Genomic DNA, 15198 nt, shown 5'->3' with positions numbered 1-15198 from the left:
CTGTAGCTCGCTGAGCCGTGCACCTCTGCACTGCTGTCGGCCATGGCCAGCAAGTCAGTCTTTGTCGTTGCAATAGATTTTGGCACGTCCTACAGCGGGTACTGTTTTTCCCTTGCTTCAGGTACAGACCAAATCCGCCAGGTGTACTGGGGAACAGAGCACGGGCTCAAGACCCCGAAGACTCCCACATGCATCTTGTTCAACCAGAAGCAGGAGTTCAGGAAGTTTGGCTATGATGCTGTGATGAAGTACAAAAGCCTGCCCTCCAGCGAAGCTGACAACTGGTACTTCTTCCAGAACTTCAAGATGACGCTGTACAATACAGTAGGTGGAACGGTTACTGCTAATGGGAGCCAGAGCTATTCATTTATTTGAGGGGTGGGGGTTAGAGGAATTGGTGAAGAGGGCTGAGTAAATCTGGCTGATGAGGACGAATGAACAGAAATCAAAGGGCATTTTGATGAACTGAAGAAGAAATGATTTATTTTCTTAATTAGCCAAAGGCTTCATGGGCCCTTCCTTTATGATGCTGTTCATTGTCTAAAGACAATAAAACCTGATTGCACACCTTGATGAAGCCAAATACTTGTTCTTAATGAAAAGCTGCCCTCAGTCCTTGACAGGGAACAAGTGAAGCTTCTTGTAATTCAAAGGAGGCAGGAAACCTCGGGATAACCATGTTATACACCTCCCTCTAGCTTGTCTCTCTCTCCCCTGAAATGGTATGCTGAAGCCAATTTAAGGGTGGCTAGCTGTCCTTCAAGCATGTAGTGGCTATAATGTCTCTCTGAAGGCTCAGTGCTAGTTCAGAATTGTTCACAGCTTTTTCTGTGTTTGCTCATTCAGCCAAATATTAGGCTACCTTAGGGCCTCCTTGTTTGTGCTCTGGGGTCTGGAATAACCCAGAGCAGAGGGCCAGCCCCAGATAAAGTCTCGTGTCTGCTCTTTGGCATCCCCCAGTGCTAAGCAATGAGCACTGAACTGGATGTGGGGGGCAGGCGGTAGGTGGGAGGTCTCTATGAAGACTTCCCTCCCGGGGAAAGCTGGGAATGATGTGGTCTGCCACCATGTCAGCTGTGAAGTGGTGGGTTCTCACTCACTTTCAGAGGGGGCTGGAGAGAGGTTTTAGTTCAACCCCATTTCTCTGCACCCAAGAAGAAAATGTTTAAAGGAAATTTCATTACAGAATCACAGAACGGTTGAGGTTGGAAGGGACCTCTGGGGGTCATCTGCTCCAACCTCTCCTGCTCAAGCAAGACCACCTAGACCTGGTTGCCCAGGACTATTGTCCAGCCAGCTTTTGATATCTCCAAGGATGGAGATTCCACAAGCTCTCTGGGCAACCATTAGAAGGGCTGAGAGGCAAGAAAGGGGAACACCCATTCCCAGACACATAAGTAGTTATTTCTGAATCTCCATAGAAAGTGTCCATGGAGGACATGTCGTAACAGCTTCCTTATATCAACCTCTCTGTCACATCCCACCTGAGGGGCAGGGGGAAGTAAAATCGTGATGCCGAATATGTCACATGAAGGACATGAGTCTGGCATGTGGCTAAGGGAAAAGAGGTGGCCTTCCCGTTGAGCCACGAGGTTCAGAAAGGACCCCTTTGCTTTCTAAACTCCTTCTCAGAGAGGAGTCTAGGTGTGGCTGGATCCAGTCTTAGTCTCAGACTTGGTCAATGATTTATGTCTAAAGGTTATGAGGATGATAAGAGTAGCCACAGAGCAGAGTCAGCATTTGACTGGCATATGACAATGCCATACACAGAAGTATAGGTGCAACCAGAAAGGTCTGAAGTCTCTATACATACATCTGGGAAATATATGGTGGTGTCACATAGAAAGTACGATTGTCCCCACTGGCTGTTCAGGAGGATCTACAGGGTCTTTACAAAATTTGGCCCAGGCGAAACAGCTGACTTGCCAACCACATTGGTATTTTGCCTATTGAATCACAGATGTCGTGGGTAAGTGGTTTGGTAGCTGACCTGTGTCAATTAGGCTGCAGTTCACAGCAACACTGAAGCCATTGCTGAGAATTTACTCAGGTTTGAAGACAGGACCTCCTTCTGTGCCATATGTTGTGCAGTGCTCAGTGTGAAGGGGACAGGTCTCTTGCTGAGACTGCCACGTGTGACCCTGACATGTTTTTTTTAGAAAGTCACTTCTGGCATGAAGCTGAAAGCCAGCAATGGAAAAACACTTCCCGCCCTGACGGTCTTTTCCGAAAGCCTGCGCTACCTGAAGGAACATGCCCTGAACACCATCCAAGAGGCCTCTTTCCAAACCGTCTGCGACCCGGAGGAGATCACCTGGGTCATTACCGTCCCGGCCATATGGAGCTCTGCTGCCAGGCAATTCATGCGGCTGGCAGCAAAAGAGGTAAAAGCAGGGGTTATCCAACTTCCTCAGATTATCTTTGGATATCCTTTACCTATTGAGGCAGAGGAACTCCTCAACATTTAAACAACCTGTATTTCAAATTTCAGTCTATCGGGGAGAGAAATCTCCCACGTTGGGGGCGGTGGGGGAGAGGATGTCCCAAACTGGCAGTAACAACTGCTCTGCCCTTTCTCCCCACCGCAGCATAGAAATGAGCCCCATGGAGATCAGTGGTGCAAGAACCACCACCCCTGAGTGGGCTCCTGGGGTGAGAACAGCCTCCCTAGCAGGTGGCATTCGTGCAGTGGTGATCTTGCCACCTTTCTTTGAACTGACACCTCTCTCTTGTGTTTTTAGGCAGGACTCATCTCTGACATGATTTCTGAGAAGCTGATTATTGCCCTGGAGCCAGAGGCTGCATCACTCTGGTGCAAACAGCTTCCACAGGAAGGGTTTATATCAGAAAACAGTGACAAGAAAAAGTTTGAAGACTCCCCTGGGATACAGTATGTTGTCGTTGACTGTGGAGGTAAAATTTTCCCTGTTTAACAGGTACCTTCTTTGCTGGGTGTGGAGCATAGCTGTTTCACAGTGTCCCCAAAGGTCTGCAGTGCAGTCCCAGAGCTTGGACTCCACTGCTGTGCTTGTCATGGGGCTTGTATTTTTATTTCTCACTTAATGAGATCCCATGGGCAGGCAGAAAAATGGGAGGAAAGGACAGCACTGCTAAAGGCCTGATCCATGGCAAATGGAAGTCTCTGAGTGTCTCATGCCATCATGCACTTCAGACCAGACAGTCATAGTGAGAGCTCCTGCCATCACACCAGATCAGTCTGCACCACGTCCCAGCGGCAGCCACCGATGCGCACCCACGTGCTGTTGTATAGCCCGAGCTCACAGCCTCCTCTGTAGGAGCAAGTGTAGGGCCCAGTGAACTGACCAAAGAGATTAGTTAGCAGGCCCTGTAGAGTAAATCATTAAGAATATTTGATGGAGCCCTTCTTAGTAATTTCTCTAGTTTCCTGTGTGAGTTTTTTCGGTGTGACATGAATTTCCTGCCAAGAGCAGTCCGGTGATTGTGAACAAATACTGGAAAGGCATCAGAGGACCACAAGTTTCTGAGAGTCTCACCACCGCTGCTCATCTTAACTCAGAGCTTGTATATCAAAAGGCAGGAGTCAACTATCTACGTGAGGCCGGTCTCCTTTTGTGATTAGAAAGGAGATCGGCTTATGCAGGGAGCAAGTCAGAGCATCCAGCTCTCATCAGCAATTACTGTAGGAACCTTGAGAGACCAGGCTTGTAAACAGAAGTGTGTAAATTCAGGAAACCTAGATGTGTACAGGCAATAGCGGAGGAGTGAGGATGAGAAAAGAAAGCAGCAGAAAAGCGCACTTGTGAACCAGGAGTTCAGAAGGTAACTTTATATTCAGTGGAAAGTAAGGACCTCCTGTACTTTAAAGAAAACAGCTAACTTCATTTGTGTTTGTCTGTGTGTGCGTAGGTGGCACAATAGACATCACGGTACACGAGATCCAAGAAAACCATTACCTGAAGGAGTTACACAAGGCAGCTGGAGGTGGATGGGGAGGCAACAGAGTGGATGAAAACTTCACTGATTTCCTCGAGAAAATATTTGATGATGGCGTATGGGATGAATATGTAAAGAGCCACCCTACTGAATTACAGCATATGATGTACAACTTCAGTCTACAGAAATGCTCTGCTAGCAGGGAGGAGGTCTACATACATTGCTACTACAACTTGACCAGAGTGGCAGCATGCAAGAAGGACATCTCCCACTTCTTCAAAAAAGCGGAAGGAGCTGTGTGGTGTGATGGGGTGATCATGATTACATATGAGAAAATGAAGAGCTTTTTTGACTACAGTATCAAAAATATCATTGGTACTTTGAGGGAAATTCTTGACAAGCCTGAGCTGGCCACGGTCCAGTACATTTTGCTTGTGGGAGGCTTTGCATCTAGCATCATCTTGAGAGATGCGATCCATCAGGCCTTTAGCAAGAACTATCATATCCTTTGTCCACTGGAGGCCCAAGTGGCCATTGCAAAAGGGGCTGTTTTATTTGGAGTCAATCCACACAGTGTTACCTCAAGAGTCAGCGCTCGGACATATGGCATAGCAGTAAATAAAAAATTTGATGCTGCTATCCATGACTTCCGTAAACTAAGGGTCTCAAAAGCTGATGGCTATATTTATTGCACAGATCTCTTCAAGAAATTGGTGGGAATTGAGGAGTCAGTGAATATAAATAAAGTTGCCCACTATGATTTCCATCCAGCAGAACCAGATCAAACAAATGCATGCTTTTCTTTCTATTGTACAGAAAAGCAGGATGCTCAGTACGTAGATGAGGAAGGGATGGAATGGCTTGGCTCCTGTACAGTGCCAATGCCAGACACAAAGCTGGGGAAGAAACGCCAGCTGAAGCTGGATATTAAATTTGGGCTCACTGAATTTAAAGCCACATGTACTGACATTACATCCAAACAAAGTCGGGTAGTTATAATAGATTTTTTAGCTGTGTGAATGCTCAGTACATTGAGCAGCAGGTACAATAACTCAAGGGAGAGCATGGCTTTAGTGGGAGGCAGCAACTACTACAATAGAGAAGATAAATGGACCATAAAGGCCATCATCCAGCCTTCTGCTCACACACGTAAACAGTTTGCTAGCCTGATTCTCTGGTTCCTTCCATTCCTCACCAACCACCCTTTCAGTCCAACACCTCTCCTTCTGTTGTATCTGACAGCAGGTTTAGCTGCTGCTTTAGCTCTTGTCCTTCTAGGTTAGCCCTGTTGTATCTCTGAACACAGTGGTCCATACCATGAATATAATAATCTGTACTCTACCTGTGTTTGATACAAAGCTTCTGGACTGATGTCTAACTTCCACATATACCAGCCCATAACTATTTCTTTTAGCCTGATGTCTTCTTTCAGCTACATCGTCTCTTCCTCTGATATGAGGTCTCTTTATCTGGAGTCCAGATTTAACTCTGCCAGGGGTGACATTCAGTGGATTTGAATTTTCTTCAGAACATCACTTATACAGACTGTGTGTAATTAAAGAGCTCTTGTCCCAGTCAAGATACTCCATGAAGCAGTAACTCAATGTAGTCTGGGGGGCTTGTATCCAATGTCTGTGGGAGTGTTGTTTCCATTAAACCATTGGGTGGTTTGGTCTCATTAACTGGGCAGATAGAAATGCCAGACCGTAACATTACAGCTATAATAGTGCTTATGCCGCTGCCTGAGCCCCTCTGTCCAGCTGTGGGTACTCTCTACATCTCTGACTTGGGCTTGATGTTTTCCATGTTCAGAAGCCCATTTCTTTGTCTCCTGCCTACAGCACCTGTGCACAGGTTCAGCACAGTGTGGCCTGCATGACCCCAAATTTGTCCAAGAAAAGGATGTGATCCTGCAGTGTACTGGGTCTGGCTGGGGTGGAGTTAGCTTTCTTCATAGCCGCCCTTGTGCTGCTGTGTGATTTATCACCAAAACGGTGTTGATAGCACACCAATGTTTTAGCAATAGCTGACAGCACTTGCGCAGCAGCAAGGCTGTCTCTGTTTCTTGCTCTGCCCCTGCAGCGAGGGGGCTGGCGGGGGGAGCAAGGGGCTGGGAGAGGACACAGCCTGCACAGCTGGCCCCAGCTGCCCATGGGGATATTTCATACCCTGTAACCTCATGCTCAGCAATAAAACTGCGGGGAGTTTCTCCAAAGTAGCTATTGCTTGGAGGCTGGCTGGGCATCAGTCTGGTGGTGGGATGTGGTGACTACCTTTGTATCACTTGTTGGGGGTTTTTTGTGGTTTTTTTTTCCCCCTTCACTAAGTGTGTAGAGTTGCCCTGCTGAACACTGTCCCGTCCCAATGCAAATACTTGGTTAGCTGGATACACTGCGTGAACTCAGCACTGGCATCTTTATTAGTGGTAATGACTGTGTTAGAATCACTGATAGCCGTGTACTTAATGCTGTCAATCATTAAAGCAGCATTCAGAGGATTAATCTGTACATATACTATGCCCTATGATATGTAAGAGCTGAACTATTTTAATACATCACCTTTGTTTTCACATTTAAAATCTTACGCGCACAACAAAAGTATTCACAACAGAAACCTGCGTACATTTCTATCATGTCAGATGGCACCTGTCTTTAATCTATGTGAGGGCCATTTTGGGTGGCTAGGTCCCAAGAAGCTGAGTAGTCCTGCTTTTTTCTTACCTTTTGGACTTGGTACTTTCACCCATGCAAAGTGCAACACAGCTCCTCCCAGCCCACTACCACTCTCTGAACAGGAGACAGAACTGCAGTCTGGTGGCAGCTGGGAACGCTGCATGTGTCTGCCCCAGGTCTTTCCCACCCGTGTGCTATGCAGGCTTTGGCATTCAGACGTTGACACCAACAGTTGTGATTGCAGCTCCTAATTTTGCTTGTTTTGATGAGCTAGTAATGTTGATAACCTCAGATACTGAACACGGAGCAGATACAGTTGTTTGTTAGCTCTGGCAAAGCAGCGCTGAGTGTCAGAGTCTCAAGCTAAGCATCCAGGAAACCTGGCAATACCTGCTATGGGGGACTCTAACCTCAGTCTGACAGAATGGGGGGTGTTGGGAAAATAAGAGTTGTAGCTGCTGAGCCCTTTCCAGCCATCCTCTACAACAGGCGTGTCTGCCGAGCTGGGGATTAACTGCTGTTGCGTAATAAATAGGGTTGTTTGTTTATTTATATTAAACATGAAACTTAACACAAACTTTCAAGGCAAAGCAAACATGGGCAGCTTTGCAGTGCCTGTGATGGGGGCATCAACGAGCCCTGCAGACAGAGTCATCGCTGCCAGATCCTAAATGGCTGGGTGGGCAGAAGATGCCGTCCGTTTCTGTCACCAGAGCTTGCCGGCTGCCTTCTGCCTAAAGCACATGGTTTCTCAGAAACCAAAAGGAAACAAGCCCCACTTCACAGGACCGCTGCCGTTTCCCTGCGCCACAGCGGGAGGCACGTCCTCTGCTTCCTCGGCTGGGGACAGGGCCAGGAAAAGCTTGGCCGCCGGCATGCAGCCTGAAACACTGTGGCTGTGCTCCCTGCTCGGGATTTCTGGCCCTTGGCCTGACCCTGCCCGCTGAGGAGCGTCCTGTCCGTGGCCGAGGCTGTCTCTGCAGTGCTGCCCAGCACCCCCATTGGAAAATATTTCTCCCCATTCAGCAGAAATTACATTTAAGAGAATTCACTTCCTTTGGGATATTAAACAAAACAAACCGTGGGAGAGGAAAAAGAAATAAACCAAGCACGTATGCTCTTCCCCTGGGGTGGGGGGGTGAGAGTCAGCAACAATGTGTCAGCTTTATGATTAAACCACAAATTTTTCACAGCAATACCATTTCGAGGCCAAAAACAATGGGCTTCTGGAGCTTTTTTGTTTCAATCTTGAGACCCGTGAGGTGTAGTACAGATGCATATAACCCTATTAGAGATGTAAAAACTTTATGAGGTATTACCGTGTTCATCTTACAAGGACTCAGCAAATCATGCAGGGGGAAAATAGAAGATAATTTTCCAAAAGAGTACAAGTAACACCTGAAGGTGAAAGGAAAGAATAGAAAAGCGTGTCACAGGGAGCACAGTGACATGCTTGAGGGTGTCATTGTTTGTTTTGTCTGTGCAGGAGGAGGTCAGGGACTGCCCTGTGCTGCTCACAGCTGGCTCGGCACCAGACAAAATTGACCCACTGCACCCCAAAACTGGAACAACGAGATGAGTTTATGGTGCCTTGTGGAAACGTTTAAAAAAGGGCAGTGAATGCTGAAAAAGGAGAGACAAGGCCAGGGCAGGTACAGCACCCAAAGGGACAGGGACCAGTGGAAGAGCCCATGCTGGAGCAGTTGAGTAGCACACAAGGAGCAGGAAGAGCGAAGGGACCCCCACGCACCACCCCCGGCTCTGCACCACCCGTGGTCTCAGCAAAGGTGTAACCTGAAGCACAGGGATGGGGGACCAGGATGGGGGGGAAGAGAGTTGTCTAAGTGTTGGTTGGTTTGTTACTTGGCAATAAATAAATTTGACAGAAATTTCCCAACTCAAAATGGGTATTTTTTGGCCCATGACAGGATGTCTGACAATATATCGAGTGAATGAGCATCTTCGTACTGCAGCATCCCTGAAGAGGTTGGGGAGAGCAGAGGAGAAATCCCCTAGGGACGCTGAGGTTTGCTTGTGAACTGCTGCAAACAAAAACCAACGGGGAGGGAAATGAAGGGCAAACAAGGGAGAAGAAGAGGAAAAGACTAAGAAAGTTAAGAGGGAAGACTCATCCTTGAGCAATGTGCACTGCTACCACAGGTCAGGCCAGAGAGCCTGGCTCACCACCACACTCCAGCTTCTCCCACCAAGAAGTGTCCACAGCAAGTCAGGGTGCACCAGGATCTGCAAGGAGAACGTCACACCTTCACAGAGGAGGAAAAGTTGCAAGCGAGTAATCATCTCCATTCGCATCCCAAAGAAAAAACCAGCTCTACCGCCAGGATCCAGACCTCCCCGAGCCCCTTTCCCTTTGACTAAAGTTGGTGCTGCTTTCTTCACGAGCTTGCTCCCTCCCAGGCCACCCATGACAAGCACCTGATGCGCGTTCTGCTCTCAGCCAAAAACTTGGTGCTTTCCCCGCCGAGCTCCTCCCAGGCGGTTTTGGCTCCCAAGGGCTGGGAACCACCAGCTCCTGCGGTGCTGTCCTCACTCCTTTCTCTGCATCCCTGTGCTGGCAGCTGGGCTTGGCCGACTGGCATTTCCCTGGTTTGCGTTTGCCTTCAAAGAGGCAGCAATCCTGGCAGCACAGTGTGTGTGCCCCTCCTTGGAGCTCTCCTGAAATCTGGGACATTTTTCTGAGGATTGTGGGATGAGAAAGCAGAAGGCTGTACAGCTTTCTGTCAGACCACTCTTTGTTTGCTGTGGCAAAAAGGGAGAGGGATGAAAGGGGGGATAGTTTCGGTGAAGTAATTTGGGGCATCCCTCGGCAGCGGTGGGACACAACCCCATCAAGACTGATCAGTCTCTGTGAGGTTGCAACCACCACTTTCCTTCTGCCCTGGGGTAGCGGGCTGGTTTTGCTCGCCATGCCACACATTTCTCCCTCTCTCCTGTTCCTTCTCTCCCCTAAACCATCCCAAACAATACGAGGTTTTGTCTGCACTCGGCGTCCAGCAGCAGCAGCAGTTCCTCAAGCCCCTTAGCCCTTATTTCATGTGCGTGCCCTGGACTTAACCAGAACATTCCTGCCAGAGGTTAAGCCCAGGTGCCGTGTGGATAAGCCAAGATTTTTTTTGCCTCCAGTTCCAAGTGACCGTGATAATAACGGGCCCATACGCGCTGTCTGCAGCTCTGCACCAGCCCTTCTCCTGCCCCTGATGTCTTTCTCCCTCCCAGGCAGGTAGGGCTTAGGAAAAGGACAGAGATCCTGGCTGCAAGCCAGGAGGATTAGGGTAGCAAAATGCCTGTGCTTCCAGCCTGGGTGTCCTGCACCCATTTATCTCCTGTGTTAAAATGACGTGGCTTGCCAGGGCACTGTGGCCAGGGATGCTGTGCCCATGCTGCCGTCACCGTCCCCGCAAAGGTGTCGTTCTGGCCTGGCAATGCTTCCCACCTGGCCGGTACCAAGGCTGGGAGCAGCGCAGGGTGAGCCCCTGTTAAACCAGAGAGCTGTGGGGAAAGCAGTGACCGTGGCATGAAAGCAGGACTGGAGAGAGTTGCCAGAGCTGGAAATGGGATCTTTGGACTGAAGGAGCAAGAAGTGCTGGGAAGAGGGGACGGGAGGGCACCACGGTGCCCGCAGCACAGCAGCACTCTCAGGAACAAACCAGGAAAATTAGTACTTGGGCAAGGATCACCCTCAGGAAAGATAAGTCAAGCACTGGCCTTGGCAGGGGTGAGAGGGGAGGAGAGCTGATCTTTTTCTTCCCACTGAAAACCCCCTTTTTTCTCTTTTCTCCTCAGACAGCAAGATCTTTGCTCTGGCACCTGACGCCACAGCGAGAGTGCTAGTCCTCCCTCCTCATGTGCTTGGTTTCTTTCCTGATTAAAGGTGATTAGGCAGCCCTAAAGCCTGCAGAAATGTGACTGAGGGGCACAGAGACAAAGAATCCATTCAAGATCTCTTAAATCCCTGGGGCAGTATTTAGAGAGCCCCGAGGAGAGAACTGGAGCAGAACTCCCCCACCAGGACCTACCTCCCTGTCCTTCTCCTTCCCACTGCGTCCTTCATTGCAGCCATCTCCTCCACCATGTCGTTCTCTGAAGCAGAGGTGCAAAGTGCCCGTGGCGCCTGGGAGAAGATATATGTGGATGCCGAGGACAACGGGACAACTGTGCTGGTCAGGTAAGGAAAGAGCCCATCCTGCTGCTTCCCCAGAGGGTTGAAGGAGGAACGGCAAGAAGGATGGAGTTACCACCTAGGAGGGCCAGGTCTTGATGCATTTTCATGTAGCCCTTGCTGGGAACATTTTGGTTTGCTGTGGTTTATCCCACCTCAGGGAGCAAACAGGGAAGAGGAGAAATCCACACAAAGAAAAGTAAAAGGAAATGGGGAAGGAGGGTGGAAAAGGAGGAAGAGACGAGAACAATCTCTTCACTACACCCCTCTCCCCAGTAGAAAAGTGATGTATTTAAGGTAAAGAAAAGAAAGTATGGTATAAAAAAGAATGGGAACAAAACATGGTCCTGTTTCCCTCTTCCTCTTTACCTCTGAACTCCTTTAATGATTTTATTTTAACTTGCATCTCCTCAATATTTCTCTTCTGGTTTTCCTTTCCAGTCCAGAGCCCATCTGCTTCATTGTATTGTATCCTTCCTGTGGGCTTTCCTCTCTTAGTTTTCCCTCTGTTTTCCTCTCTTCCATAAGACACAAGTTTCTTCTATTCACCTTTCACATATCCCTCTCTCAGCTGGGACCTACATCACCTCCATAAGCACTGATCAGTCCAACTACTATTTCTGGTTATCATACCTTTACCACTCCCTCTGGCTTTCCTGTGTATCACATCTTGTGCTTGGATCAGCCTCAACATATGTTGTGAATGGCTCTTTCCTTCTGCAGCCGACACAGCCTGAGGAGAGTTAGGGTCAGAAATGCAGCTATAAAATGTTAGTAGCATCTAGTGGCTTGCCTCCCCAGGGTAATTTACTCTAGAAGGTTTTGCCTTAGTGTCCTACAGATCCAGCCCTGCCTTTAGAGAAGTTCTGGGCTCCCCAGTACAAGACAGGCATTGACATACTGGAAAGAGTCCAACGAAGGGCCACAAAGGTGACGAAGGGACTGCAGCATCTCTCCTATGAGGAAAGGCTGAGAATGCTGGGACTGTTCAGCCTGGAGAAGAGAAGGCTCAAGGGGATCAATGTATACAAAAGCCTGAAGGGAGGGTGCAAAGAAGACAGAGCCAGGCTCTTCTCAGTGGTGCCTGGTGACAGGACCAGAGGCAATGGGCACAAACTGAAAGACAGAGGGTTCCCTCTGAACATCAGGAAACACTTTTTTACTGTGGGGGTGACCAAGCACTGGCACAGGTTGCCCAGAGAGGCTGCAGAGTCTTCATCCTTGGAAACATTAAAAAACTGTCGGGACATGGTCCTGGGCAACCAGCTCTAGGTGATCCTGCTTGGGCAGGGGGTTTGGACCAGATGACCTCCAGAGGTCCCTTCAACCTCAAATGTTCTGTGACTCTGTGAAATGCAATCTGTAATTCGCTATTGCTATGTCCGGTGGATAACTGGTTTACCCAGTAGAGTAAACTGCTTTTTTAAGAGCTTGACCAAGATGATTGTAATTGATGTATTATAAAAGGCAATTCCTTTACGAGTGGCATTGAATTGTGTTACATTTGAATAAACAAAATGAGCAGTGCCTGGTACTCAAACAACAATCCATCACAGTCAGTAAGAAAGCTTTGGGATGGACTCTAGGAAGGGGTTAATTAACAAAACCAGTACTAGGGTTTCTCCATGAAAACACTAACTGAGAGCACAGTGGACATATCCGCTGTCCAGAACATCCTTGGGAATATCACGCTGTCACACTCACCCCGTGTGAATGCGCTCCCACTTCCCTGTGGATTTTATCTCCACCTAACACTGACTCAACACTGAGGAAATGTTTACTTTAGAAGCAGCAGAATAAATTCAGGATAGGTAGGTTTTAAGACAGAGCGAGCAAAGGAAGTGCCCTGCGGAGAGGCAAGGAAGGGGACGGACTGCCGTGGACACAGGGGCTGTACACAGATGGGAAGGGCAAAGGAGAACCAAGAAATACAGGGGAAAGAGGTGTCTGTTCTAATAAAGAGAAGGAAAAAGGGCAATAAATGCATAAGACAAGGCCTGGAACGTGAAGCTGTATCTGCATCGATGCCTTGGTCCATAAATTAGGACATCTCTCATTTCTCAACAGGATGTTCACTGAGCACCCAGACACCAAGTCCTACTTCACACACTTCAAAGGCATGGACTCCGCCGAAGAGATGAAGCAGTCGGATCAGGTCAGGGGCCACGGCAAGAAGGTTTTCACGGCCATCAACGACATGGTGCAACACCTGGACAACTCCGAGGCTTTTCTTGGGATAGTGAACCCACTCGGCAAGAAACATGCCACCCAGCTGAAGATTGACCCCAAAAACTTTAGGGTGAGCCAGAAGCCATCTTCCCAGGGGGTGTAATTGTGATGGGAGGATGTCTTCCCCTTGGAGGGGTAGAACTGAGGAAAACAGGTTTATATATATAAATATCTAGATGCTTCAGAAAGTGGAGATCGTGGAAGGTGAGATGGTTGACGGTGGAAGATAGCAGGAACGAGAGATCTGGCATCTGTTGGGAAGAAGACTGTGCAGCAGATGTGATCCAGGCAGGTCTACTCAGGTGGGAGCTGCAGAGCTGCCCACGAGTTGTAGTGGGTTTTCTCAGTGCAACAGGATTCCTATGCTTGTCATTTAATAACAAGACACAGAAAAGCAGCTTAACACTGGACTTCAGTCCTTGATGTGTATTTTTGTCCAGTAACAGGAACTGAGCTTTTCCAGGAGAACTAAACCAGCTGTTATTGAGCAACAATGGCAACAGCATGGCCATCACTAAACAAACACAGATAATAAATACAGGATCAAATGACTTACCCAAGTCCACCTAAGGTTACTAGCGGAGTGCATTTATAACTATTTTGTCTGCCTTACACAGCACAAAATGCAAAAGGAGGCACTTTCTGGCAAAGGTCACTCAGGCACCAGGAAGGTGGTTTCCAAAGCAGCGGGCCCAATTTTCAATAAGTGAGAGAATAAGTGAGGATTTCTGCCTGGAGAGATCCTGAAAAGACTTTTTCAGGGTAAGGATGGACACAAAATAATAAATGCTGCACAGAAAAGTAATTGACACTTCAAAGTATACCACCTACCTAGGGGCTGTAAAGACATACAAACCCTCATTGCTACAGAGTGCTAGATAGCTAATGAGCAGGAAAGATTAGGAAGAAACTTATCCCCCCCTAAACCATGTATTCCATATGTGTCTGACATGGGGCTCCTCGTGGCCTTTAAACATTTGGGACAGTCCACTACCAGGAGAAGGATTGCAGTAGATGGATCAAGTGAACTGGTCCCGTACAGCAGTCTTTAAGTGACTGTGTATATGGATGCAGTCAACATTAACTAGATACAGGATAGTAAAAAAAACCAATAGTGACTGCATTTTTTAGCGACTTCTATAATGCACCTAATTTCCCACGACCTATTTCCAGCTGTGCGTGCTACATGCTACTGAATTATTTTTGTGCCCCCTTTCCACTCTCCAAGAATCCCAACTAAAAATCTGTATTTCGTTCTTATGCTTCTAATGCGGAGGGAAGTTCACACTGGTTGTTTCTTCCCTTCTCCTTGTTTAGATTATCTGTGACATTATCTTGCAACTGATGGAGGAGAAATTTGGCGGAGACTGCAAAGCTTCCTTTGAGAAGGTGACCAATGAAATCTGCACTCACCTGAACAATGTCTACAAAGAGGCAGGTTGGTGAGGATGTGCAACCTCCAGGCTCTTCAAACATCTCGCCAGCACTGATTTGCTGCTTTTGGGCCTCCAGCCACAGTTGGAAGAATGAAAAAGTAAAAAAAAAGCAAGAAAAAGGCTTATATAATGTAGATATCAATGTCAATAATTTCCTTAGCAAACTGAGTTTCTACAGTTAAATAAAACCCGCAGATACATCAAAGCCAACCAACAAAACCTGATGTGCTTTGCAGCTTCAGTGCTCCAGGTGGGTTCCTCTGGCCACCATCCTTGAAGACTACATTTTAAGATGACTTTAAGCTTGCTATTCCTGAGAGAAGGACTTGCTCCTTCCAGCAGCACCAGCCCAGAGAGGCACCAGCAGCTCTTTATCTCAGCTACCACCTCTCCATCCTCATGAATGATGAGCAGGAGACCATTTTGAAGCATCTCCAGGGACTTTGTAGCGGTCATTATTTAAGAGGCACAGGTGTTGTTTTGTGTCTGAACTAAAACAATGGGGGGAGTGGTGTATGGGAAAGACTAACGTCGGAGAAAGACACAGGGAAAGTCCCGTGCTGCATGAGCCAGTGGCATTCCCCAACCTGGGGGGAGGTTTGTCAGAGCAACTTTCAGCACAAAGGATGGCAACGCTGAATGTGGTCACCACTGGGTCCCTCTGGGCAGGGATGAACGTCTCCAGCGCATAGATTTCACGGTGCTACTCCCAGCAAATTGTTCTGGCCACGTACTCAGGAGAGGGCAATAGTACCGGGCTCACTAG

General features: G+C 48.0%; 2 protein-coding genes across 2 annotated transcripts; both read left to right on the top strand.

The window, feature by feature from the left end:
* Positions 1 to 36: 36 nt before the first annotated feature.
* Positions 37 to 5223, top strand: LOC140662611 (heat shock 70 kDa protein 12A-like). The gene is made up of 4 exons (XM_072886207.1): positions 37 to 324; positions 2160 to 2384; positions 2742 to 2913; positions 3889 to 5223. Exons 1-4 carry the CDS (start codon positions 43 to 45, stop codon positions 4932 to 4934), a joined length of 1725 nt encoding a protein of 574 aa, XP_072742308.1. The 5' UTR covers positions 37 to 42; the 3' UTR covers positions 4935 to 5223.
* A 5455-nt stretch (positions 5224 to 10678) lies between these two features.
* LOC140662539 (cytoglobin-1-like) lies at positions 10679 to 14442 on the top strand. The gene is made up of 3 exons (XM_072886096.1): positions 10679 to 10773; positions 12835 to 13066; positions 14314 to 14442. Exons 1-3 carry the CDS (start codon positions 10679 to 10681, stop codon positions 14440 to 14442), a joined length of 456 nt encoding a protein of 151 aa, XP_072742197.1.
* The last annotated feature ends 756 nt before the right edge of the window (positions 14443 to 15198 follow it).

The sequence above is a fragment of the Ciconia boyciana genome, chromosome 1 (assembly GCF_034638445.1).
Source record: "Ciconia boyciana chromosome 1, ASM3463844v1, whole genome shotgun sequence".
Taxonomy (NCBI): domain Eukaryota; kingdom Metazoa; phylum Chordata; class Aves; order Ciconiiformes; family Ciconiidae; genus Ciconia; species Ciconia boyciana.
This window is presented reverse-complemented; position numbering and strand designations above follow the sequence as displayed.